Raw genomic sequence first — 27,475 nt, 5'->3', positions numbered from 1 at the left:
TTATACTACAGATTGGAGGGGAGAGGAGGAATTAGCCTGAATCTAGTTTATATAAGAAAAGTGTGAGCAATTTTGAATAAGTAAATATAAAAGTGTAAAAATTGCCAACAGATTAAAAAGCAGCATGTCAGAGCATACTCTAAAGTATTTATGCCTCATCACTTTTGTGATTTTTTTAGAGTTATGCTGTTAGGTTGCTCCCGGGGATTGGTTGGGCACACTGCAAAACTCCATTTTGTTCTTTCATTCTATTTCAAACTATGCTAACAGATATAATCAGGCTGGATAGGATAAAATAATTCTCAATGAAATATTTTAGTAAATGGTACAATAAGGTTAATAACTAGTGCAAAGTTACAGCACTAAATCAAATGAGCATATTAATTAGATAAAGAAATAGAGAATTTTTCGTCTGCTCAATATCACTGATCATTTATATCTTCTTTTTCTTAATACTTTAATTTTTGGAGACTTCTTCCTTTCTTTACATTTTAATTTTTAAAACATTATTTAAATTCACATTCTATATTTTATTTATAAAGATTTAAAAGGCTTTAAAATTTAATTTTTAGTAAAAATAGCATTTGAAAAATTGAAACATAAAATATTTATTCTGCCTGTGTATGTTTAAAATTAGGATCTATACTGTTTTTAATTAAAATCCAGAAATTTGAAAGTCCTGTGTTGTTAGGATATATAGTTTTCAAAATCTAGCTGAATCACTTTATAGTGATTTCATGTATTTGTTTAAGTTCATGAGACGGAACTAATTTTTAAAACTTAAAATATTTGGAACATATAATGGGCTAGTCTTATCTGTATTGCTTAAGAAGGCCTCTCATTATAACCTAGTATAATTAGCTCACAATATGTGTGAATATTTTTTTGAACTATGACTCTGAAAATATTAAATATGTAATTATAGAAAATTTATTTGTTTTCATAATATTCTTATCATTATTTAGTTGATGACTATAATAATTTGATAAAAAGTTTTTGTAAGAATTAATTTATAACTATATTAACTGTTTTATAAAAACTTAAACTATGGCAATGTTTTAATATAATTATTGTAATTAGTTTTCATAAAAATATGTTTGTCTCATATTTTTCTAATTTTGTCTTTTAAATGTTACTAAATAATTATTTTAGCTTCAATTTTGTAGGTATTGTGCTAAACTTCCAAGTGATACTTTCACAAGGCTTACTCCAAAGTGGAAGATAATAGAAGACATAGGTCTTACATCACCATTTCAATGTGTCCTAAAATTACCCATTAACTCACCATTAAAAAAACCGATTGAAGTAAGAGTTACGATTTTTTTCTGCTTATTGCTATTAAAATTAAAACAGAGGGTTTGCTCTATTACGCTCAACATGATTCAGTTATCTATGGTTATAAAATGAAGAGTTTGCCAATTTATCTCTCTTATAACTTTAGAACCATTTGTGCAAGCATCCTAAAATTTAGACAGTGAGTAAAAGGGGCAAATTTAGAGCCCAATCCTGAAAACCGCTTGAAATTTATTGTTTACATTTGCTTGTAATTTTAGATATTGTGATAATTCATCTAACTCATATGTTTAAATGATAAAAAAAAGTACACATTTTTATGATGATTAATAAGTGCATGATTTTAGGGTTGTGCTTCTAATTTTGTTGCCAATAATTATAGAATTTATCAGATAGATTGTCTTTTTATACTTTTTTTTCTGTAAAGTAGCATAAGAGAAATTAGTTTATTCTTCTGGATTGTATACATGTTAGAAAACATAAAGTTCTATATCCAGAACCATCATTAAGTTAGTGTTTGTACTTAAATATCATAACACATTTTTTTTTATTTGATATTACCATAGAGTTTTTATTTTTAAAAAAAAAAGAAAAAGTATGAATAAGAATAGAAATAGGACATTTTCATAGTTATTTAATTTTTTATTGCTTTTTATGAATTTTCTTAATTAATTCCTTTGTAAATGTTGAAATTTTCAGAAATATCCAAATTGATTTGTCTTACAGATTAAAATAATATTTATTTAACTTGTTAATTTAATTAAAATTCAGTTAATTCTCAATATTTATGGTTTTATACAAAATTAATAAATTGTACTGTTATAGAATGCTTTTTTACGTTTTTACTTAAAGTCCATCTTATGTGTATATATTTTTAGGGGCAATGGATGCAAAGTAAACAGCTCGCAAAAATGGCTGTAGCATTGAAAACTTGTGAAGAACTGCACAAAGCTGGTTTGTATTTTAATAATAAATACTCATTGTAAAGTCTCNAAATTGTACTGTTATAGAATGCTTTTTTACGTTTTTACTTAAAGCCCATCTTATGTGTATATATTTTTAGGGGCAATGGATGCAAAGTAAACAGCTCGCAAAAATGGCTGTAGCATTGAAAACTTGTGAAGAACTGCACAAAGCTGGTTTGTATTTTAATAATAAATACTCATTGTAAAGTCTCCATTCTTTTTTTCAAAATGTATTTTAAATGAGTTTTATTTATTAATCACAAATAATTAACGTCATCAAATTAATGTAACATCCAAAAAGTAATATGTTTTTTTTAAAAAAAACAACTCTTTAGTGGTATTGTAGTTAACCCTTGGATGCTACAAGTTTTGTTTTCTTACCTGATTGCTTTATTGTTAAGAGTGTTGGAGAAATTATTTCATTTCTCTCAACAACTTAAAGCCTAACTGCTGAATATTTTATATTAGTAAATAGATCTCATTCAAAATAAGCAACCTGAAACTAAGTATTATTTTTAAACACTATTAATAATTTTTAAAACAATTTTGAATGTGTTTTTAGAGCATTTTTTATAATGTTTACAAAGGGTAATAAATACATGCTTTAGAAATGTTTTCAAAGTTACATTCAAATACTTCGTTTTATATAAGTTATAAGTGAGCAAATGATATTTATAACTAACAATATGAAAATATGTAAAAAGAAGTGTTATCAAAAAACATTTTCCCCCGAGGTTAGAAATATTTTCTGCATCGAAATCCTTCTTCAATTCCCCCTCTTATTCACATGTAGCTACAAGTGTAAATCACCCATAAGATTTGGATAAAAAGTATAGTTAAATTTTGGCGAATTTTAAATTTCAATCTCTTTCTTTCTCTGAAATTTTTTCTTAGGAGCTTTCAAATAATTTTGGAAACATAGAGCATTTGCTGCTTAATGTTTTTGTAGAAAAACTATTTATTGAATGATCTCTCAATTTGCCATTTAAAAACTATTATATGGTTACTCAATTATTATATATGATTGATATCAATCATTTTTAAAATCAAATCAAAGAGATGAATCAATAATTATGATAATCGCACACTGCAAGATTTGTTACTGTATTTGTACAATATAATAAATGACACCTGAATTGATCACTGTGAAAATTTGATAATGTAAAGTGATTTTCTTTTTCATAAAATGACTGAAGTTTGAACTATCACAATTTTTATTAGTATTATTGATTAAAATAAAAAGATTTTGGATCGAAAAATCCAAGTTTTTTGATTCCTCAATCCAATTATTTTAGTCAGGAATATTATGACAACTACGAACCATATATTTTTTTTTTTTGTATATTGATGAAGTATTTTTAAAAATAATTCAATTTGAATAATTGGAAATCAGTCCTTCAAAAATGAAGCTTCATTTAAAATTAAACATATCTTTTTCAATTAATCATCTTATGACATTACTTTCTTTATGAGCAAATGTGTACGTTAATTAAAACTTTATGTTGAAATTAAAATGCATATTGAGACTACAATTTCGAACCAGCACTTAGGAAGAACATCCTTTCTCTCTTTCCTCTGACCCCTTACAAAATAAATTCACATCAACCATAAAAAAAAGAGAAGGAAAGAAAGCATTCCTTTTGTATAAACTTTCACGCCACCCTATTTCACACTATTAGTTACTGCTTTGAAAAAGTAAAATAGCTGTAAATGCCGAAAAAAACTTAAGAACTGACCTGAAAAACCCATTGTCCTCTCCTTGTAATGAATCAATCCTCAAAAAACTTTTGAGGAAATTTTAACCATCCCCTCCTCTTCTCTGTATACGTTTGACTTTTGTTCTGAGATGCCAGAAATTTTTTATCAAATTAGGGGGAAAATACTTATAATGGTGTCGTAGTTAACATTCTACACACAAAGCTAATGCTGTACACAAAGTTTTGCCTTCTGACCCGCACACTTCCTCATTAAAAAATCAATTTGTGTTTTATGTTATTCTATATTAGTTTTTGGAAGAAGAAAAAATCCTCGGAAAGTTGTCCTTAAATGAATTTAGGGATATCAATTACAAATAGTTTCTCTTTAAGGTATCTTTAATATCTAACTTGACAATTGAAATTTAAAACTTTTTTTGAAAAATCTTCATCGTTTAAGAGTTTTATTTTAATTTGTGATAGATATAAAATGTAAAATTTTTCTTATTTGTATTTTATTTGTGAATTGTTTATTTTAATTTTAGTGGTTGTATTTTAATGATAATGGTGATAATATTTTAATATTCTGTATTTTAGGTGAATTGGATGATAATCTATTACCTACTGGAAAGGAAGCTGTGAAGGCAGAGGACTTCATGTTTGATGATAAAGAGGATTATTTCAAGAAAGATGAGGATGCAAGAAAAGATCCTGCTCGACCAGGCACAACTAAAAGAAGACTATATTATTTTAAAAGAGTAAGGTTTTTTTTAAAAAAGGAAAAACAAACTATCTATTGCATTGAAAAACATATTTTTTAATCATCTTTTATATTTGATAAGTTTCCTTTCGGGAAAAAATGTGTAGGTACATGTACACCGAGTTGTAGCAGCTGGCGCTAATTAGCCTTCTATGCCAATTCGCTGTAAGCAGTTACAATTTGAATGTCAACCTCCATACATATATTTCCCCCATGAAATAAGGATAAAACCACGCTGCTCAATCGATTGTAATAAATTAGTTATCTTACTGTTTTGCTAACAAAAAACTGCTAGTTTATAATACGAGAACACAAGGCCTGGAGTTCAAAGGGTTAACTGTTTAATTATAAGCATTTAAATTCTTATATTTTCTATAATCAATCTATAATAGGAGTTGTAATTTTTCCCAACAGTTTTACCTTTAAAAAAATCCCAAAGAAAAAAACTTAAATTGTTTCACTTCTGAACTTTTCTTTATCAAAAACTCCCTCTAACTTTTGGGATAAAAAAGTTTCCCTCTCTTAATTGTTTCACTTTAAAACATTTCTTTATCAAAAACTGCTTCTAACTTATGGGTTAAAAATAATATTCTTTTTTTTATAGAGAAGAAAAGAGAATTCATTTATTAATCAGTTTTGCTCACTAATCTGCATAGAAATTTATTTTGGGTAGTATTTTAGCTTGCAAAAAATTTTTATATTACCAGCTATGTTTTAATGAATTTGTATGTTTTTCTCACTTTTCATTGTTTAAATCCTTCTTTGCCATTTTAGAATTTATTTGTAACATGGATTTAACTGAAAACTTGCATTATTTATTAGGTTGCAGATGCACTTAAGAACAGTGCACCTTCTCCTAGTTCACCTTGCTACTTGTATGTTTTTGATATGAAACTGACATGCCCCATACCTGAAGAACAAAATACAAGAGGTCGAAAAATACATGATCCATCAGATACAGCGAGGGGATTCGGAATCTTAACAGGCAAGATTATACCGCCTGTAATTATATTTTTTTCCTATTAAAAATCTAAATTTTTGTATTTTAAATTAGTAATTATAAGTGGTATTTTCTTTTCAACACTTCATATAAACTTATAATGGTAATACAAAGCAATAAAATTTTCCTTTAAAAATACTTCTACCTCTGTCATAAACAATTGTTAGCGCCAATTGTCAGAGATGCCAACTGCTCCGGACATGCCAAAATAATTTTAAAAAACGGTAAATAACTGCAAAGTAAATTTTGCAAATATTTTACTGCTTTTGCTTGCTTTTTATAAAGTGTAGCATCACATAAGTGCTGTAAAGTGGTGAATTATATAGGCCTACAAATTATTTAGAAATAGTGGTGGATAAAAATCTACTAAATTGAATTTATTAAACCAAGAATCACAATTGATAAAGTTGGCATCTCTGAATTGTTTTTGTTTATTTTTTATGTAGCATTATTTGACTTTGTTTTTTATAAGTTTCAAAAAGTTGATATTCTTATAATTTGAAAGTTTTTTAGTTGCAAGAGAAAAATATTTTCCTTAAAATATCTATAAGAGCCTGTTCACAGCAAAATGTAATTATTAAAAAGAATTGAAAATTGTTTGAAATGGTAAAATTATTAAAAGAAAATGCTTACTTAGTTCATTAATATCTAAATATAATTTAGTGTTCATATTTGGAGCACTGCATTCATTTTCTAATGGATTATTATTCTTCCACTAAGCATTAAGCAAATTCATTAATTAATGGCATTAAGATGATATTACTCATAACTCGTTGTTTTTCCCGTTCTTGACAACAAACTCTTAGTTGTTTTATTACAAGTGCTAAAATTAGCATATTCAACAGTATCCAAATAGGCCATAGGTAAAATAATTTCTCATAACTTAAATTTCCTAAATTTATAATCATTTATTATTATCTAAATAGGGAAGAGAATTTTTGTATGCAATAAAAAAAATACAGGATCGGGAATCTTTCTTTTTTATTCTGCTATGCAAAAATATTGAAAAACTAGAAGAAAAAAAATCAAAAAAGGATTATAGAGAAAAAGTATGTACATACTTTTTTATTGATTACTGGTTCAAATAGATGTTGCGAGTATTTAATAATGATAAAAAATTTCCATATGGTATCTGGATTATCTTTCATAAATTAAACCAGCACTCATAAATGTTTAGATTTTCATAACTATCCTAATTTAAATATTACCAAACCATAAAGAAACTGCTAAATTTATTAAATAAGAAACACAAAAAAATGTTGTTTTGCTAATGCTAATATATATAGCTATTACAAATCAGTTTGCATTTTTTATTTAAACAAAAAAAATTGTTTCTTCATCATATACTGTCAAACATTAATATATATGTATGTAAAAAAGGTAAAGAAATGTTAGGTTTTCAGAAATATTTTTTTAAGAAAAACAGCAAGTCTCTGAACAAAAAATGAGACACCCCTATAAGGAATTGTGAAAAGTTTAATTTAATAGTATTAAAACTTTGTGCCTGGACTTGATAACCTCTTGAATTCACCTTGTCTTTGCTGGTATTTAACATTCAGTTTAAGTTACACACTGACAATTTCTGCATACATATTCATCAAATTGCAAGGATACTGATATCAACATTTTACCCCAGTTACAACTTGTCCCACAATTTTTTTATGAGACGTATGCCAGTTGACTCATGTGAATTGTGATAGGGTGTGTGAGAATTTATAAAACCATTTACATATTTTCCCTGCCTAATGAACTTTGCTATGATCATGTTGACAATAGATGTATCAGCAACATAGGCATGACATCAGAAAAATATTGACTGAAAGACAATACTTGATAATTTGAATTGTTAAAATAAGCATGCAGATTCGTGCTAGTGGTCACCTTAATGTGATTTTTCAATCCATATTAAGAAAAACATCCCCAAAACAACACAGATCCACCTACAGCTTAATGAGGCTTGTCATAATTTCTTTAGGGTTGAGTAGTTTTTAGAGTTTTCTACCTTAGATTTTTTTATTGATCATCGTTAAAAATTGTTGTCGTTTATTTTTGTGTGAAATCTTTTTTTTTTTTTTCAATGGCAATTTCTAATTGTGAATGGTTTTAAATTAATCGTTCGACATGTTTGAAGGAAATTAAATATATTGTCGAAAAATATCTAAGAATGTTAATGTTTTTTGACCTTGAAAACTATATTTTTAAGTTACTTTTTAAATCTTTCTTTTTAACTCTTATTTGATGCATCAAAATATTTAATTTAAGACAGATTTTATTTCTGCAAAGGACTAAAGATTAAAAAGAAAAAGCAATGATTAAATTCCATAAAGTTTTAATTATTTACTATTATTTAGCAGCTAAATGGTTTCTCATATTCAACTTTTAATAAAAAAGGAATTTTGTACAAAAAATAATTTAAGGTCTTTGATTCTACTTATCAAAGATTACAATTTTAATTTTTGAATCTTAAATTACTTTTGAATCTCTGTACTATTGTTATATGTATGTTAGAATGAAATATTATGTCTTTGTAATTCGATGTTTTGTAGCAAAAACTATATATTTCTAGATTTTCTTTCATTGTCTACTTAATGATGTATCTTCACTGAATATATTTTTTTCAAATGTAGATTTGCAGTTTTCCGGTTTTTACAAGATCTGGTGAAGTTACTGTGAGTCTCAAGCCTATATCTTATAACTTCACTTTAGAAGAGGAAAAACTTGATGCTCTTGCTTTCTTTCATCGATATACATTCTCTGATGTTTTAAGACTTGAAAAATACCCAATGAGTTACAAACCATCTGAATCTGAAGCCTCCTATTATGTAGTTCCCATTACATTAAGTAAGTACATTAATTTTCCGATATATTGATATTTTAATTTCATGGTATTAAGTTACTGTATTTTTTTTTCTATTTTTTTATAGACAATGCTGGAAATTGTGTGATTGATTGGCCATTTGTAGATTTGATATTTGAACAAAACACCAAGAAACCACAAAAAGCTTCTGAGAATGAAAGAAAAAACTTTAAATTCATAACTGATGATTATCAAGATGCAGTGGTGATGCCCTGGTATCGTAATTTAGACAAACCACAATTTTTTTATGTTGCTGAGATTTGTACCAGTTTAACGCCTTTAAGTGAATTTCCTGATAACGAATATGATACATTTGCAGCTTACTATCAAAAAAAATATGATATCATGATAATGAATCATAATCAGCCTTTACTAGATGTTGATCATACTTCTGCAAGGCTGAATCTTTTAACGCCAAGGTATGTGAATCGGAAAGGAGTTACTTTGCCCACTAGTAGTGAACAAACTAAACGTACAAAGAGAGAAAACCTACAACAAAAACAAATCTTGATTCCTGAACTTTGTACTGTTCATCCTTTTCCTGCATATCTTTGGAGAAAGACTGTATGCTTACCGTGTATATTGTATCGACTAAATTCATTGTTACTCGCTGAACAGTTACGTTTGGTAGTTGCTAACAGTATACCAATAGGTGTACAAAACTTACCCTCCGATTTTCAGTGGCCTCCCTTAGATTTTGGTTGGACTCTTGCTGATATTCTAAATTCCCAGTCAACTAACAAAGAGAACGAGACTGAACAGCAACTAACTAAATATGTAAAGAATGAGAATGTGAAAAATGGTTATTTTACTCCTAAGCCTACAAATTTTTCTAATGAATCCAACTCAGTGAATAATTTTGAAAATACTTATAATAATGACTTGATGGACTTTGAAATTGATGTATTTGATCCAACTAAAGTAGTGATACCTGATGATGACAAGATGAGTGAATATCTCTTAGATCAAGAAATACAAGAGGCATTTGGTATGGATAACTCTTTAGGTAACATAGATAATATGTTTTCTTCTAATCCAGTTTTTCCAGTTCCTTTGTGGCAACCTATTTCAGAAGAGTGTGAAAATGATGAAAGATCAGTTGTTAGATACGGTTCACCAAGCAACTTTGAAGATTCAAATTGGGATTCAGAATGGGATACTGAAATTAACGACAATCCATTTTTAGCTGTGAATTTTCGTGGCTTAGGCTATATATCTGCACCTGGGGTAAATATGCAAAGTTTAACAATGGATTTAGCTACGTGTAAGGATGATGAAATGTGGGATAGTATGGATGAATCATCTGTGATAAGTGATGATGATGAAAATTTTCCAATAATTACACATTTTGAAACAAATGAGCAGACAGAAAAAGAATTAAAAGCTTTGCCTAAAAGTACTAAAACTTATGAAGAAATGTCTGAATGTAGCTGGCTCACTTTTCATACTTTGAAAGATGAATCCCCTGAAATGCTCTGCAGTTCTGATGCTGCCAGCTGTGTTCCAACTTCTATTACAACAGTAAAAAATAACAAAAAGAAAGACATTAATTATTTAAATTCTGCAGTTGACTCTAAAGATACAGTTGAAAATTTATCCCTAGAAAACCTGCTTCAAACAGCTTTCCAAGCTGAAAGTTCGTGGCTATCTGATGCCAATATTAATAATAATGACACTGAATCTGATTGTGACAATTTTATTTTGAATGGAAGAAACACAACTAGTGGCACAAATTCTGAACATACCCTAGCTTTTGGTGAGCTTCTTCCAAATAGGGAAAATCATCAATTGTATGATAATATGAACCGTGTGAGTTTTGATGACAATCCTGATTTATCTAAGCACCCTGGTCCAAGTCCAAGCATTATCCTTCAAGCTCTCACCATGTCTAATGCTAATGATGGTATTAATCTTGAACGTTTAGAAACTGTGGGAGACTCCTTTTTGAAATATGCTATTACAGTTTATTTATTTTGCACCTATCCAAATATCCACGAAGGAAAATTGTCTTATTTAAGAAGCAAGCAAATTAGTAATTACAATTTATACAAGTTAGGCAAGCGTAAAGGACTTGGAGAGTTAATGGTTGCTTCCAAATTTGAACCATATGATAACTGGCTGCCACCTAATTATGTAGTTCCAAAAGGCTTAGAAGAAGCCTTAATTGAATCAGGGATTTCATCAGGATCCTATAATCTGGGAAACTTGAAAGATCTAACTCAAATGAGTGAGGAAGAAGTTAGGCAAACTGTCCTTGAGAAAACTGACAAAAGATCGTTAGAAAATGCATGTGACTTTCCTCTTGAAGTTCCAAATGGATCTTCTATGGTGCCATACAATTTACTTACTCAGCATAGTATACCAGACAAGAGTATTGCAGATTGCGTAGAAGCGTTAATTGGAGCGTATTTAGTGTCATGTGGATCCAGAGGTGCCTTGTTATTCATGTCATGGTTAGGACTCAAAGTTTTACCTGTGATCAAAGTCATGGATGATAATAGTTCAAACGAGTATGGTTTTTTAACACCCCCTCCATCTCCCATTTTAACTAGAGAACCCAAATCAGATCTGAAGTTAATGAAACTGTTGAATGGTTATTCTGCTTTTGAGGATAAAATTGACTATTCTTTCAATGACAAATCATATTTACTTCAAGCTTTTACTCATGCCTCTTATCGTTATAATACTCTTACTGATTGTTACCAAAGACTTGAGTTTTTAGGTGATGCTGTGCTTGACTATCTTATTACTAGACATTTATATGAAGATCCCAAGAAGCATTCTCCTGGTACACTGACTGATTTGAGATCAGCTCTTGTAAACAACACTTTTTTTGCATCATTGGCTGTAAAATATGACTTCCACAAGTTTTTTAAGTCTATTTCCCCTGCATTGTTTAATGTAATCAACAAGTTTGTCCAACTAAAAGAAAACAATGCTCGAATGGAAGATTATTTGGTAGGCAATTTTCTTTACATACAATTTTCATCAATGTTATTATGTTATATTTAGCTGAAGTCATTTTTGTTTTAAAAAATTGGGTTTTAAAATAGTTATTTATTTTTTAATATTGCACTTGTGACAGAAAAATATACAAAAATAATTCTAAAATAAAAAATTAATTCAAAAATTTCCATTATAGGAACAACCCTGAACATAAATTGACCATATTGTATAACCACATCAAAAAACTGATCAAACTTTTGCTTTTTAATTTCATGTTGCATGAAAAAAATCTATTTTCTCCTTAACTTATTTATTCTAAGCTGTTTATTGTTGCCTATATATTTTTCCTTAAGTCAATTTTAATGTACTTTTTAGAGTTTTTCTGAATTTTTCCAAACTTTTTTATATAATGGAGGAGAAACATGAGAATTAAATGTAAATTTTTTAAAACTTTAATATTTTTTTGAAATAAAAAAAAAAAATTCTTATCTACAAGAACAAGTATTCAAAAAAAAAAGAATTTTATTTGGAAAAGCATTAGGTTTTAAAATTGCTATGCATTTATATATTTTTTAATATTTCACGGAAAAAGTTGACATTTTTTACATTGTGATTTTTATTTCCTTCTTAACTTGATACTTTAGGATGCATATTACTTAGAGGAAGATGAATGTGAAGAAATGGAAGATGTTGAAGTTCCTAAGGCATTAGGTGATATTTTTGAGTCAGTTGCTGGTGCAATTTATTTAGATAGTAACATGTCATTAGATACTGTATGGAGGGTTTATTACACTATGATGAAACCAGAAATAGGTATGTATTATGGTTTCTATTTTTTTTTTAATAAATGTATTTGAGAGAAGTAATCCTTTGTAAAGTAATAGCCATTTTATTTTAGAGTTTTAAACTTTACCATATTTTATAAATATTAGAAATGGTAGAGATAAATCTAAAAATAGGCTTCCTTAATCTTGTGCAATCTATAATTAAATTAATTTTTTCTTTAATTAATTACTATTTTTTGAGCAATTACTTAAATTAACATTATAAAATGTTTTATCTTTCAAAATGGCAAATTTGTTGTAAGTTATTATTTTTCTCTGGGATCTACCATGCTATATTTTAAACATAAATAATATATAAATGTTATACAGAAACTTTTATAATCTGAGTGCACCTGTTTTGCTATCACAAAATTCTCCATTGATTTTCTATTTAGATATATCTTTCTGTATTAGTCTAATATAATGAGACCGTAAAAATATCTTTTACGCATCTGAAACCTGGACCTTGTCCCAAGCTGTTGAGAAGACCATCGCTGCTTTCGAGAGGAAGATACTCCGATCCATTTTTGGTGGTGTGTGTGACAAGGGAGTGTGGAGAAGGAGAACCAACTCTGAACTCTACAGGATATTCAGAGAACCGGACATTCTGAAGTACCATAAGATCCAGCGCATGAAATGGGCCGGACACATTGTAAGAATGAGAGATGACAGAACAACTAAAAGAATCTTTTTGGCAAGGCCAACTGGAGTTAGAAAGAGAGGCAGACCTCGACTGAGATGGGCGGATTGCCTCTAAAGGGACTTTACCACAATCAAGGTCAGAGACTGGAAAGCCGTGGCACGCAGAGGAAAGGACTGGTGCAGTCTTCTTGAGAAAGCCAGGGTCCACCCAGGACTGTCGAGCTACTAATGATGATGATGATGAAAAATATCTTTATTTAGTTCAAAGTTATCTAATCTAATATTTATTCTATTTATATTTTATAAATGTAACTTCCAACCTTATATATATATGTATTTAATTTGTCATTAACATGAGAGCAGTAAAATTAGTCGCAAACTTCTTAGTCATTTTCAAATAATTAATGGATTTTGGAGGGGAAAAAACATTTGTTATTAGTTTTTTTTTTTTTTTTTTTTTTTTTTTTAATAAAAAAATTTAGTTTCCAATATGTAAGTTAACTTTTTGCAACTGTTAATTACAGCGAGAAATGAGAGGACACACAAGCTATAAAATTTCTCTTGAAGATTTTTTTCCTGAAACAAAATGATTGAGATTTAGTTTAAAAATTTACCTGATCTATAATGGAATACTGTTAGTGAACAATCAGGCTACTGGATACTGCTATTTAATAATTTTATTATACTTTTGATCCTTGAATTATGGTTTACTAAAATGCATCATTTAATGCTTTTTAAAAAGTATGTAATGCTTTATAAAATTTCTTTTATAAAAATGATTATACTATTGAACAGAATTTATATGTATTCATAAAGCATTTGTTTCGCATATGATAAGTTTGAATGCTTTAAAAAAAGTTATATTTATACATAAGTTTTACTTATTTTTTATAAATCTCTCACAACCAAAAGTAGTTCATTGTTATTGTTTGCTTCAACTTTTATCAATCTCATAAACACTTAGAACAATTTAATACTATTTAAAACAGTGTATGAAAGCAAAACTTTTTTCTTCATTTTTATTCCTACCAACATTTTCCTAATATTGTTACATGCAATAAGAATGTATTTGCTGTCATTCATAATATATTTGTAAAGTTTAAATTATGTTTTTAGCCTGTTATTTATTTATCTTGTGTCTAAATCTTTATTTCTAAAGGCATTTTTTAATTATTATCTGTTTTGTTACTTTATAGAATATTTTAGTAATCATGTTCCTAAGTCACCCATCAGAGAACTTTTAGAACTTGAACCTCAAACTGCAAAATTTGAGTAAGTGCTTTTATTGAATTTTTTGTTAAGACTACTTACAGATTAAAATAATGATCAAAATTTGTATTACTTTAATTAAACACTAGAAAATAGACCATTAAAAGCAAAAAGAGTAGTAAAGGTTTTAATGATTGAACAAAATTAACAATGAATGATGTATTAAATAACGTTACTCACTGTAACAGCTACCATTTAAAATTCAGCTCCTAAACCAGAGAAGAGAAATGTAGTACTCTCTTCTTTTTGATGTTAAAAAAGATGTTCTAATATGCTCATATTAATTTGGGTATTATTATTAAGAAATTAAGGTGAAAAATATTCTTATTGAATTCCAGGCTTCCCACAGACAAGTAAAACCTAAACAAACCATAAAATTTGATTTTGACAACAACAAAAATCAAGGGTTCAATTAAAAAAAAATCAAAGTGAAAATTTTGTTCATCTGCTACATTTATATATTGTATGAATATCACTATAATGTAGTTAAAATTATTTTATATTAAATCGAATTAATATGATTGTTCAAAAAAACTATGGGAAAATCACAATCAACTCCGGAAATTCTTAAAATATTAACGATTTATAAAATGACCCCTCAAAATTTTAACTCGAGTGTGTTTATATCCATTATTAGACAAAACTGATTTAGATAATCAAATCTTAATGAGTGAATTAGCATAATTTTTTTCATGTCATTGGTACTATTTAAATAAATAATTTTAGTTAATAATTTTGTTTTTTAAAAGAAGATAATTATCAACATTTTTAAAATCATCTTGAACTTGAAATAAGAATTAATAACAAATTAAATAAATTAGTATTAGTATACACATAAATATTTTGCTTATTTATTCAATTTTGTTTAATATAACAAAAAAATTTTAGTGTGAAAAAAACTTAAATTAAGATGCAAAAATTCAACAGTTTTGAAACAATTTTCTGCATTCTTCATAAATTATTTTTTTATATTAATATAATATGCGAATTTAAATTATTTTACAATTAGAAGCTAGCTAATATAAATCATTAGAATTTAAAAAAATTTGAAATTTTACTCTGGAAATCTCAGGGAATTTGTTTTTTTTTTTCTGGGGAGTTTCGGCCATGATAATCTGAACTTTAAAACATAATAGTACGTAGTTTGAATTTTTTCTTAAAAACTGCCCCATATGGTATCTTGTTAACATTCAGTGAGTTGAAATTCTAAATTAAAGAAGTCTAGAACAACAGTATTTTATTAAATTTACTGTAATTCTACATAAATAAGAGACTACTGAGTCTAGTACAAATGTCTAAAAAGAAATCTAATAAATTTTGAAACCTAAGGTTTTTTTCAAGTTTTAAACAATGAAGGAGTATAAACTTAATCTTTATAAGTTCTCTTGGAACTCTGTCATTTTTATAGTTTTCTAATAAATATTTTTACCTCATAAAAAATTTAAAGTTTTTTTTAATTTTACAAACGAATTTAATTTTTTTAAAATTTAATATATAATTAGATTTATAAATTTGGGGAAAAGAAATCTGAACAGGTAAAGGAATCATCAGTTTTAGTTGAAATATTACTGCATTGTTATAACTTACGACATAAAAAAAAATTCTGTTGAGATTTTATTCTTTAATTTTTGTCTAAAGCAACATAAATAATTTCTAATTCTATATTAATTTATAGAATTAGGAACTGTAATGTAGTTGGCAATGTAAATTATTATTTCCTTTCAACGTGCTAATTGATTTTGTACGTACTTGTAAAATAAGTTCTTAATTAATTAAATTTCCAGGCGTGCAGAAATGACTGTAAGTGGAAAAGTTAGAGTTTGTGTTGATGTATTTGGAAAAGGAAAATTTGTTGGTGTAGGCCGCAATAAGCGCATAGCTAAGTCCACAGCTGCCAAGCATGCTTTGAGAGAACTCAAAAAGCATAAAAAATCATGAGGTAAGTTGAAGTAGTAGTTATTACAATTTAGCAAGTCTGTATTGAATATAATCTATAGGTTTTATGATACACCATTTAGTCATTTATGAGATTTAATATTTTTTTAAATGAAAAATTTTTAAGTACTGAATAGTTTGGAAATCATTAACTCAAAATTTTGTTCATTTTTTTAAAAATGTGTATCTAAATTTATTTTAAATAAATGAAAATTTCCTGAAACTAAAAATTTCGACTAAAGCATGAGTGTAACCTGTATAATGTTAAAAAGGACAATAAAATTGATTACTGTTAGAAATCAGGCATTCTGTTTTCTTTTTCTTATCTTTATAAGTTAACTTTTTATCATGTTATTTCTTGAAAAGCTAAATTTAGATAAAAATTTTATTTATTAAGCATATCTAAGTCTAATTTTTTTTTTTACATTATAAGGGTTCAAACAAACCCCCTCCCAAAAAAAAAATATATAGTGGAAATATAGAGAAAAAAAATTTTATTTATAAATTCTGAAAGAATCAGTAGTAATTTAAATTAAAATTTTTACATTAAACAAGAGTCAGTATTTCTAAAACTAACTGCAAATTAATTCAAATAGCAACTGATTTGAGTGTAAAAAAGTTTAAACTTTTTGCAAACAGGCACCTAAAGCTTGCTTAGTCAAGCATGCTTTTCTTACTTTTTTAATTCATTAAGGATCAAAAAGCGTTTAAATTGTAATACAGTACCACTCTCATTATAAAGGACGATCTATTTCTTAGTTATATTATAGTTTTAATGCCCAATGAGTTAGACTGAGAAGTTTTCTGATCATTTATCATTAAGCGAAAATAGTTTGTTAAAATATGCTATATTTTACATAATGTGTTATTTTCAATTATTTTGTTAGTTTCCTAGTTCTTTTTTCAATAATCTTAGATTCATAACTAAAATTTGACTTATTATTTGATGGGGTTTTTTTTCTAACCTCTTGTCTTTTTTCCACAGGAATTTTTATACTAAATGCAGATGCTTAAATTTGAAAAATATCTACTCTAATAAATACTAAAATACTACGAAATAAGTGTGATAAATCATAATAATTTGCTCGTTTGTACAAATAGTTGTTTTTATTTTTAATGTTTGTTACTATTTAAATACTTATTTATAATGTTTATAATGTAACCATACTATTATTATATATTTTAAAAGTTTTCAACTTGAATGAATTGTTTATTTTATCTTTCTTCCCGAGTTTTGATGAATGTATTATCATTAATGAATTATCCATATTATTTTAATTAAGTTTTATTTTCTTATCACCTAAATTCCTTATAATATTTTAAATGTTATTGTTTAGAGAAACCAAAATTTATATCATAAGACTGTTTTCATCTAATATGTTAAAATATATGAAATTGTTCATATTATATTAGAGAAATATGTTAAAACTATTGGCTTCTTAAATTTGAAAAACTTATTAATTAATACTATAAGTATGTAACTAAAAGGTAGTTAAATGTATGATTTTAAAAATCGAAAAAAAAGCTGTTAATCATGATAATAATAGTAAAAAAAGACTTGGTTTAAACAATTTTAAAAGTAGTACATTTTAAATTTTTTCCCTCTAAATTTTCAATATTATAACTTTTCTTTAAAATAAGTTAAGACCATAACACTTATTAGACTGGTAATCTTTGAAATGAAATCTTTCATAAGTTGTTCAAAATTTTATTGCTAATTTCAGCATATTTTTCTTAAAAGAAAATAATTTAATTCAGAATTTGCTTTAATTTTAACAGTAAGATGCAAAAGCTTTAATGTATTTAAAATAATGAATTTCTTAAATGACAGCTTGTATTGCCTACTAGTTTGTACAATATGATTTAAAAATTTTTTAAATATATATCGTATTATACTTCACATTGATATAAAATTAACATATTACACTCAATAAGTATTAGGGGAATGGTTTATATGGTTTGTACATGAGGGATTAACTACACTTTTCTAAGTCTTGTCATATCCTTTACATTAAAATACATGAAGCTCTAGTTAAATAATTATTAATTGCAATTAATTCTTGAATAGAAGATCCGAAATCGCCCATAAAAGGTGATTAGGAGTTACAAAAACATTTTTTTATATCTTGAACTATCATATAAGAGTTCTTCATTATATCAGAACCTTATTTAACACATAAGAGTGTTTTTTGGAAGAATCTAAACAACCAAGTTGGGCCCTTTATTCCAGAGAAAGTAAGAATGCAGGAAATGGTTTTTTTTATACGTAACTCAGGAGAATGGAATAATTTTAACAGCTGTGCTGTTCAGCTGATTTTATTAACTTGGTCCTTTGGTTCCAGGGAAAGGGAAAATGCAGAGAATGGTTTTTCTTATACATAATTCAGGAGACTAGGGTAATTTTAACAATAGTGATTTTTTTTCTTCTGTTCACTTAATTTTATCAATCAAATTTGGCCCTTTATTCCAGAAACAGTGAAAATATAGAGAATATTTTTTTTATACATAACTTAGGAGAATGGGATAATTTTAACAGCTGAGAATCTTCTGTTCAGCTGATTTTTATCAATTAAGTTTGATCCTTCATTCCAGAGAAAGTGAGAATGCACAAAAAAAAATTTCTTTTGCTTAACTCAAAAGACTGGAGAGATTTTAAATCATTCCTGCAACTGCCTGTTGAGGACCAGGAAGTTGTGGAGGTTGAGACTCTACAATTTAGTGACCAAAGTTCATAAGGGTGATAATGTGGTCACCATTGCATACAGACGGCATTTACTTCCCAGACAAGCTAATAACTATTGATCTGAAGGAAGTGCTTCAAGTCGCCGCTGTGAATCGAATCCCAGTCCTTCACAATCTAGAATATTTTAGCAATAAAAAATATGTTTCTGTTCATCTGATTTTTTTCAATCAAGTTTAGCTCTTATTTACAGTAAAAAGGGGATACGGGGAATGGTTTTTCTTTCGCATAACTAAGAAGAGGGGCAATTTTAGCAGTAGTGAATTTGTTTCTGTTTCACTGATTTGATCAATCAAGTTGGGTCATTCCAGGAAAAACGAGAGTATAATGAATGGTTATTGTTATACTTAACAACTCTGGCAGCTAGGTTAATTTTAGCAGTAGTAAATCTGTTTCTATATGGTTGTTTTTAGAGGAAAATGAAAGTTGTGTATTTAATTATTGGAATGATAGTTATTAGTACTTAATTTACATAAAATTATATTTATATAGATCAAAGATACATATTAGTATTAAATTCTAAAAACAGTTGTAAAATTTTAAATGCCTCTCAATTTTACCAAAAAATATTTAAATAAATTCTAAAAATAACATATTTCCCTGCCTTTTTATTTTATCATGTATATATATGTATATATATTAAATAATGCATAACACATTTTCGAAATAAGAAAAGGGTATTGATATTTTTATTATTCTCCATAGGTTAAAACTGTTTTCCTTTTCGACTCTAACAATGTTTAAAAAATTTTTCCCCATTGAAATAAAAAATAAATTACTTTTGGGCCAGTTTTTTAAGTCAATGACAGAAATTTACCATTTGTAAACACCTTTATGCTTTTTGAAATAGATTATATGTATTTTTTTTGTAAAATTCATACCATATTTCTTACTACTAGTTAATATTAGTTTAATAGTTATTTATTTTTAACGCTACATCATTTACTTAATGATTGTATAGTTACTTTATACCATTTATTAAGAATTTTCTGTTATTTTTTAAAAATACTTTAATGTGGCAGAACTTTTTTGCTTCTTGTTAACAAGATTTGATTTACTAATTGAGAAATGATTTTGCTACTGACCAATGCTTATATGGTACTGCAATACTAATTGCAGAATATTGGCAACATTGATTCGTTTTTGAGAGGTTAACTTGAAATATAAATTATTCCTTACATTTTTGAGCAAACTAGTAGAAAATTGCAGTATTCATAATGGATTAATGTAATTAAAAAATCGTTCCTTATAATAATTTTATGCAAATTTCGTATTGTTTAACAATAATTGAAATTATATATAATAACACTGAGTAAATGAAAATAATTTTTGTTATATTTTAATAAATATTATTGAACGTTTTCATGCTTGCATTTATCATTGAGTGTGTGAATGTGTTATATTTTATCCTTTCTAAACATTTTGACAAATATTGAAGGTAGTTAATGTGTTAATTTTATTATAAATCAAACAAATAATACTTTTTATTTATGAATGTCAATGAATAAATAAATAAATATTATTGAAAACTTTTTATTTTAAAATTGTTTATTTAATGTGATTTATTTTGGGACATATTACGTAAAACGGCTTACAAATCACATTTATTATAGCCAAGTTAATAGATTTTATGGTACTTTACTATTGAAATGCCTTTTATGAGCTTATTTTTAGTTTTTTACTACCTGGTTTAAGTGACTTTTTAGTTAGGGTTTCATTAAGGTTCAATTATTTGGTTTTTATTAATTCGGAAATATTTGCAATAAAGTGTGTAATAAATAAAATGTGTGGTTAAAGTTTCCCATGCTATAAAATAGTCTTATTTATTAACTGTTATTTAATTTATATCATGTTGTGGAAATATTTTTATTGTGCTCAAAATACATAAAACTTGCTCATTGCTGATGAAATCACTGATTTAATATTTCATCACCTTATGCTCAGCCATTGACTTATTACCTATTAATATATTCAATTATTTGTACATATTTATGACAGCAATAAAATCTTTTTCTACTGTTACATTTTAGTATTATTTATTTTCTTTAATATACTTAATTTTTTGTCATGAAACAATATGAGACTGCTTCAAACCTCTATTTCTAATTTTTAAAAAAAATCCTCAAGTTTTTCCTGGCTATCTAAGTCCAATATTTTTTTCTAAATCGAGTTTTAAAATAATTAGAAAAGGGATTCATCAAATTTGTAATTGAAAATTTGTTAAACGAATTAATATTGCATTAAAAAATAGAGATTTTGCAAATCATTTGAAACTCTGTAGTATTAACTACTGACTGAATTTACAGTAGCATAGCTAGGATTTATAGTGCCTGAGAACAAACTCAGGTTTTGCTCCCTTTACAGACATAAAAAGGTGCGCCCTGGTGTCAGACATAAAAAGGGGCTTAACCGAATCATTTTAAGTTATAGGTAATGTAAAAACTTAAATCGATTGCAAATTACATAATGCTGGCATTTTTCTCTGGTTATTAAAAATTTTATTCAGAAAATCTGCCATGACAAATGAATTTACTTATCAATCATTAGTCAAAAATTTGCATAATGAATAATGACTAAATATGCAATTTGAATAATCATTCTGAATAAATTTATTTTGACTAAATTTAGTCATAAATGTAATTTCTTTAAATGATGTCCATCTCTGATTCTTACTCAAACTTTATGATCCATCTATATCACATAGGGCGACAAATAATAATTTAAATCATGACATTCATAAAAAAAATCATAGAAATATGAAAATTCAAATAGATTTTGCAATAGACGAAATTCGAAGTTCCCTCTGGAATAGAACTACACTTCTGTTATTCATAATAGCAGTGTATTTCTTTATTAAAATCCACACGAAACATATGTAATTTATATGGATATTAAGGTTGGTAGGCCGTTGAACTCGTGTTCGTGACAACCGAAATTCGAATCCAGCTGGCCGAAGAATTGTATTATTGTGTCTTAAATGGTGACTAGTGCACATTAAATTTGTCGGGGTCAGAAAGTCCTCCAGGTTCCAATAACAAATCAGTGCCTCTGGAGGTACTGAATTGGAGATAGACTTAGACTTAGAGGTTGGGCAGCTCTGACAAGCAGGGCACATCGACCAGAGGTCTATTGTACCCAAACCCTAAAATCATGATTAGCATGAAAGCCCTATGGCTGAAATAAAATTCAGCAAGCACCTTACAGGAACATCTTGCAGTTCCCAGGCATTGACGATATGCTGCCCTAAATGCTCAAATCTTTGAGCAGAATAGACCTCACAATCACAGAGTATGTGTCGTGATGTCTCTTCTTCTAGATGACATCCCCGACAAAGAGAATTGGATTCTATTCCCATAATGTTTAGGTGTCTCCTGAGGATACAGTGACCAGTAAGAAGACCTATGATCTTCCTTATACTGTTTCTATTAAGCTTTAAGAGCTCGTGTTCGTGACAACCGAAATTCGAATCCAGCTGGCCGAAGAATTGTATTATTGTATCTTAAATGGTGACTGGTGCACGTTAAATTTGTCGGGGTCAAAAAGTCCTCCAGATTCCCATAACAAATCAGTGCCTCTAGAGGTACTGAATTGGAGATAGATCGCTATCAGTATCAAGTCAAAATTACGATCTGCGGATAAATGAAATGTGTGAATGAATGTGAAACGGACTGTAACGGAACATAATGTGTGTGACAAAATCGTATTCTTGGTCATAGATGAAGCTATTAAAAAAAACAAGAAGCCCACCCTCTGCCTCAAAAATTCGCTTGATTTCAAGTAGGGGTTCTTATATTTGCAAGTCGTATATGTAAAGACAACACACATGAATATTAAGGCTAAATATGAAGAGATGATATTTTCCCACATTAAATTACTAAACGATGAAATTTTTATAAATGCTCAACTTTCATAAATAACGGAAAAAGAAGTCAATATAGAGTAAAGTGCCTTGATCGTGTAACCTGAATACAAGTTCATTGGAATATTACTCCATCAACTGAGCAAAAATGTTGAATCATGCAGAATTATCACTTAATACAGCGTAAAATGATCACACAAAATTAATTCGTAATTTTGGATCATTCTTGAAAAATACGTCAGGAACAAGGATTACGCAAATTTATTGACTTATATGTGTAGTTACTTTACAGATCGATAGATGACACCACTATAATTCCAGTCTATAATCCTTTTTTCAAATATAAATGTTTTATTAACAACGCAATTGCCTTATATAATTGAAAATTGCGTATTTCGCACTAAATAAATCTATTTAAAAAATATTTTTCAAGTATTTTTAGAAATACATTGGTATTTTCGAAAATAGGACGCCCGATTTTTTTATGAAGCAATTTTTTTAAAAATCCCACAATTTAAAAAATTAACAGTGACCATTTCAGTGTTACTTTGATAAATACTTTCTTTTGAAATTTCGGGTTACAGACTAAATAAAAACTATTTTAATTATATTATTTAACGATTTTTAGGCATATATAGGTATTTTCGGAGATAATGGCGCATACATATTATTATGAAAGCCAGTTTTTAAAAACTCCTGACATTCAAAACTATTTAAAAAAAATTCACGTAATGCAATACTATAAACTTAAAATTGCGTGTTCCGGACGAAGAAAACATTTTAACAATATTTCTTAAGTATTTTTAGAGAAATATGGATATTTTCAGAGAATATGACGAACATATTTTAATATGAAACCTGTTTTATAAGAATTTCACAGTTCAAAAATTTTTTAAAAATTCACTAACTGCCCATTGTATTGTTGTTTTGATATATACACTTGAAATTGCGTCTTTAATTTTAAATAATGCTATTTCAAAAATATTAAGTATTTTTAGACATACGCGTATAAGTATTTTCAGAGAATATGACGCACATAATTTAATATAAAACTGGCAACATTCAAACAATTCTCCAGGCGCAAGATCAACCCACAACTTCAATATCCTTTAATTATTTTGAGCAGAGTATATGAAAGTAACATTACAATTGACGCGAATTTTTTAAATAGTTTTAAATGTCAGAAGTTTTTAAAAACTGGTTTTGTATTGAAATAAGTGCGTTATCATCTCTGAAAATACCTATAAATGCCTGAAAATCGTTGAATAATATTTTTAAAATAGTTTTATTTAGTCTGAAATCCGCAATTTCAAGGGTATATATAAAAGTTACAGTGAAATGAACAATTTGGGAATTTTTATAGTTTTTTTGAATTGTGGGATTTTTTTAAAGCCAGTTTCATACTAAAATATGTACTTCATATTCTCCGAAATACCCTTATATGTCTAAAAATGCTTTAAAAATATTTTCAAAATAATTGCGAACTGCGCAATCAAAGTAACATTACAATGGACAATTTCAGAACTTTTTAAATTTTTTTGGAAAGAGGGATTTTTTTAAAAACTTGTTTCATATTAAAATATGTGCGTCATATTCTCTGAAAATACCCATATAAGCTTAAAAATCTTTAAAGAATATGTTTAAAAAAGTTTTAGTTAGTCCGAAAAGCGCAATTTTCTTTAGGGTTGTGTATCAAAGAAACACTGATAGGAACAAGTTGTTAATTTTTAAATTGCGAGTTTCGTGTTAAACTAGTATCATACTAAGGCATGGGCGTCATTTTCTCCGAAAATACCCATATATGTCTAAAAATACGTAAAAAAATATCTTTAAAATAGTTTTATTTAGGAGTAAAGACGTAATTTCAAGTGTATATATCAAAGCAACATTACAATGAATAGTTCGTGAATTTTTTAAATTTTTTTGAATTGCGAGTTTCTTATAAAACAGGTGTCATATTAAAATATGTGCGTCATATTTTCTGAAAATACCCATAAATGTATAAAAATACTTAAGAAATATTCTTACAATAGTTTTATTTAGTCCCGAACACGCAATTTTGAAGTTTATATTTCGAAGTAACATTACAATGAATGCAATTTTTTTAAAAATATTTTTGAACGTCAGGAGATTTTGAAAACTGGTTTCATGTTAAAATACCTATATATGTTATACATATATGTCATACCCACGTCTCTTAAAATACCTATATATGCCTAAAAATCATTAAATAATATTTTTAAATTTGATATAGTCCGAAACACACGATTTCAAAAGTAATTATCCAAGTAACACTGAAATGGACACTTTGGTAATTTGTTAAATTTTTTTGATTAGAAATATTTTTTTTCAAAATTTTTCATATGTGCGTTAGATTCTCCGAAAATATATCTCGGACAATTTGTTGATTTTTTAATTTTCCTTAAAAAAGCAAGTTTCTTGTTAAACTGGTTTATATTAAAATATGTGTGTCATTTTTTTTCCTTCTGAAAATACTCATGAACGTCTACAAATACTTAAGGAATATTTTTTAAATAATTTTCTTTCGTCCGAATTTAGTAATGAAAGTAACATTAAAATAGACACTTACTTTTTTTGAATAGGGTGATTTTTCTAAAAACTGGTTTCATATTAAAATATATACATCATATTCTCCGAAAATACTCATATGTGGCTAAAAATACATAAAATTATCTTTAAAATATTTGTATTTAATATGAAAGACTCAATTTTATGTATAATTTTCAAATTAACATTATAATGGGCAGTTTGGGAATTTTTTAAATTTTTCGTTGAATTGCGAGATTCTTATAAAAAAAAGCTTCATATTCTCGGAAAATAACAATATACGTCCAAAAATACTGAAGGAAAATTGTTAAAATAGTTCCATTTAGTTCGTAACACGCAATTTCAATTGTATATATCAAAGTATTATTCCAATGGAAAATTTGAGATTTTTTTAAAATTTTGAGTAGAGAGATGGTTTGATATTAAAATATGTGTGTCATTATCCAAAATATCTATACATGCCTAAACACTGTGAAATAATATTTTTAAAACAGTTTTATTCGTTCCGAAGCCCGCAATTTCAAGATATTTATCAAAGTAATACTAAAATGGACACTTAATTTTTTTAAATTTTTTGACTAGCGGGATTTCCTTAAAAATGTTTTTATATTAAAATCTGTGCGCCATATTCTTCGCAAATAACCATATGTGTCTAAAAACATTAAAAGTATGTTTTTAAATTTTTTTTTATTTAAACCGAAATAAGCAATTTACATGGCATATATTAAACTGATCCTTCAACTGTATTCCCTTTATGCTCTGAAATGAGGGCGGGACAGGGTAAAGCCGAACTATATCAAAGTAACACTAAATTGGACACTATTAATTTTTTTAATCATTTGAAATTGGGGGATTTTTTTAAAACTGGTTTCATATTAAAATATGGGCTTTAATTCTCCGAAAATACCCATATATCTCTAAAAGTACTTGAATTACGTTTCTAAAATAGATTTATTTAATGCGAAAAACTCAATTTTAAACGCATATATCAAAGTAACAACATAATGGAAACTTTGATAATTTCTTAAGATTTTTTGAATTGAGGGATATTTAATTAAAACTGATTTCATATTAAAATATGGGTGGCAAAGATTACCCATTTGTGTTTAAATATACTGTAAGAATATTTTGAAATAGTTTTTTTTAGTCCAAAACACGCAATTTTCAACTTATATTGGGCATTATAATGGACACTCTTCAATTTTGTTTTTTTAATTGAGAAATTTTTTTTAAAAACAGTTTCATATTAAAATATGTGTGTCATATTCTTTGAAAATACCCATATATGTCTAAAAAGCTTTAAGGAATATTTTTTAAATAATTTAATTTATAACGAAAGATGCAATTTACAGAGTACGAATTATTAATTTATGAATTTTTTTTGAACAGCGGGACACTTTTATAACTTGATTCACATAAAACGTGAGCGTCATATTCTCCGAATATACCAATATGTGTCTAAAAATACATAAAAATTATTTTTAAAATATTTTTAATTAATATGAAAGACGCAATTTTAAGTCTATTTTTCAAATTAACATTATAGTGGATAGTTAGCGATTTTTTTTAAATTCTTTTCAATAGTGTGATTCTTGTGAAACTGGTCTCATATTAAAATATGTGTGTCATATTATTTGAAAATATCCTTATGTGTCTAAAAATCTGTAAAAATATTTTTAAAATAGTTTTATTTAGTCCGAAAACAGCAATTTCAAAAGTATATATCAAAGTAACACTGAAATGGACAATTTAGGAATTTTTTTAATTTATTTGAATAGCGGAATTTTTAAAAAAAACTGGTTTCATATTAAAATATGCGCGTCATATTCTCCAAAAATATCCATATATGTCTAAAAATACTTGTAAAATATTTTAAACTGATTTTTTTATTAAAATATGAGCAGCATATTCTTGGAAAATTCTGCATCTAAAATTGATATAAGAATGTTTGTAAAATAGTTATATTCAGTCCGAAGCACTGAAGTGGATACTTTGTTATTTTTGAAATTATTTATTCATTTATTTATTTATTTTGAATTGCGAGTTTCTTGTTAAACCTCACCATATTAAAATATTTATGTAATATTCTATGAAAATACACATTTATGGCTAAAATAATTTTG

General features: G+C 27.1%; 1 protein-coding gene across 2 annotated transcripts in view; it reads left to right on the top strand.

The window, feature by feature from the left end:
• The window catches only part of LOC107456532 (Endoribonuclease Dcr-1), a 31,254-nt gene extending 10,307 nt beyond the window's left edge, over positions 1-20,947 (top strand). For both annotated transcript variants that reach the window (XM_043039253.2, XM_043039255.2), the window contains exons 6-15: positions 1,167-1,305; positions 2,357-2,432; positions 4,550-4,710; positions 5,535-5,714; positions 8,340-8,553; positions 8,637-11,527; positions 12,160-12,328; positions 14,178-14,253; positions 16,035-16,189; positions 17,171-20,947. In XM_043039253.2, coding sequence (XP_042895187.1) covers positions 1,167-1,305; positions 2,357-2,432; positions 4,550-4,710; positions 5,535-5,714; positions 8,340-8,553; positions 8,637-11,527; positions 12,160-12,328; positions 14,178-14,253; positions 16,035-16,188 — 4,060 coding nt within the window. In that variant the 3' untranslated portion in view covers position 16,189; positions 17,171-20,947. The remainder of the gene's footprint in view (positions 1-1,166; positions 1,306-2,356; positions 2,433-4,549; positions 4,711-5,534; positions 5,715-8,339; positions 8,554-8,636; positions 11,528-12,159; positions 12,329-14,177; positions 14,254-16,034; positions 16,190-17,170) is intronic.
• Positions 20,948-27,475: the final 6,528 nt, after the last annotated feature.

The sequence above is a fragment of the Parasteatoda tepidariorum genome, chromosome 4, assembly GCF_043381705.1.
Source record: "Parasteatoda tepidariorum isolate YZ-2023 chromosome 4, CAS_Ptep_4.0, whole genome shotgun sequence".
Classification (NCBI taxonomy): Eukaryota; Metazoa; Arthropoda; class Arachnida; order Araneae; family Theridiidae; genus Parasteatoda; species Parasteatoda tepidariorum.
The sequence above is the reverse complement of the archived record's forward strand: the minus strand, read 5'-3'. Positions and strand labels throughout refer to the sequence as shown.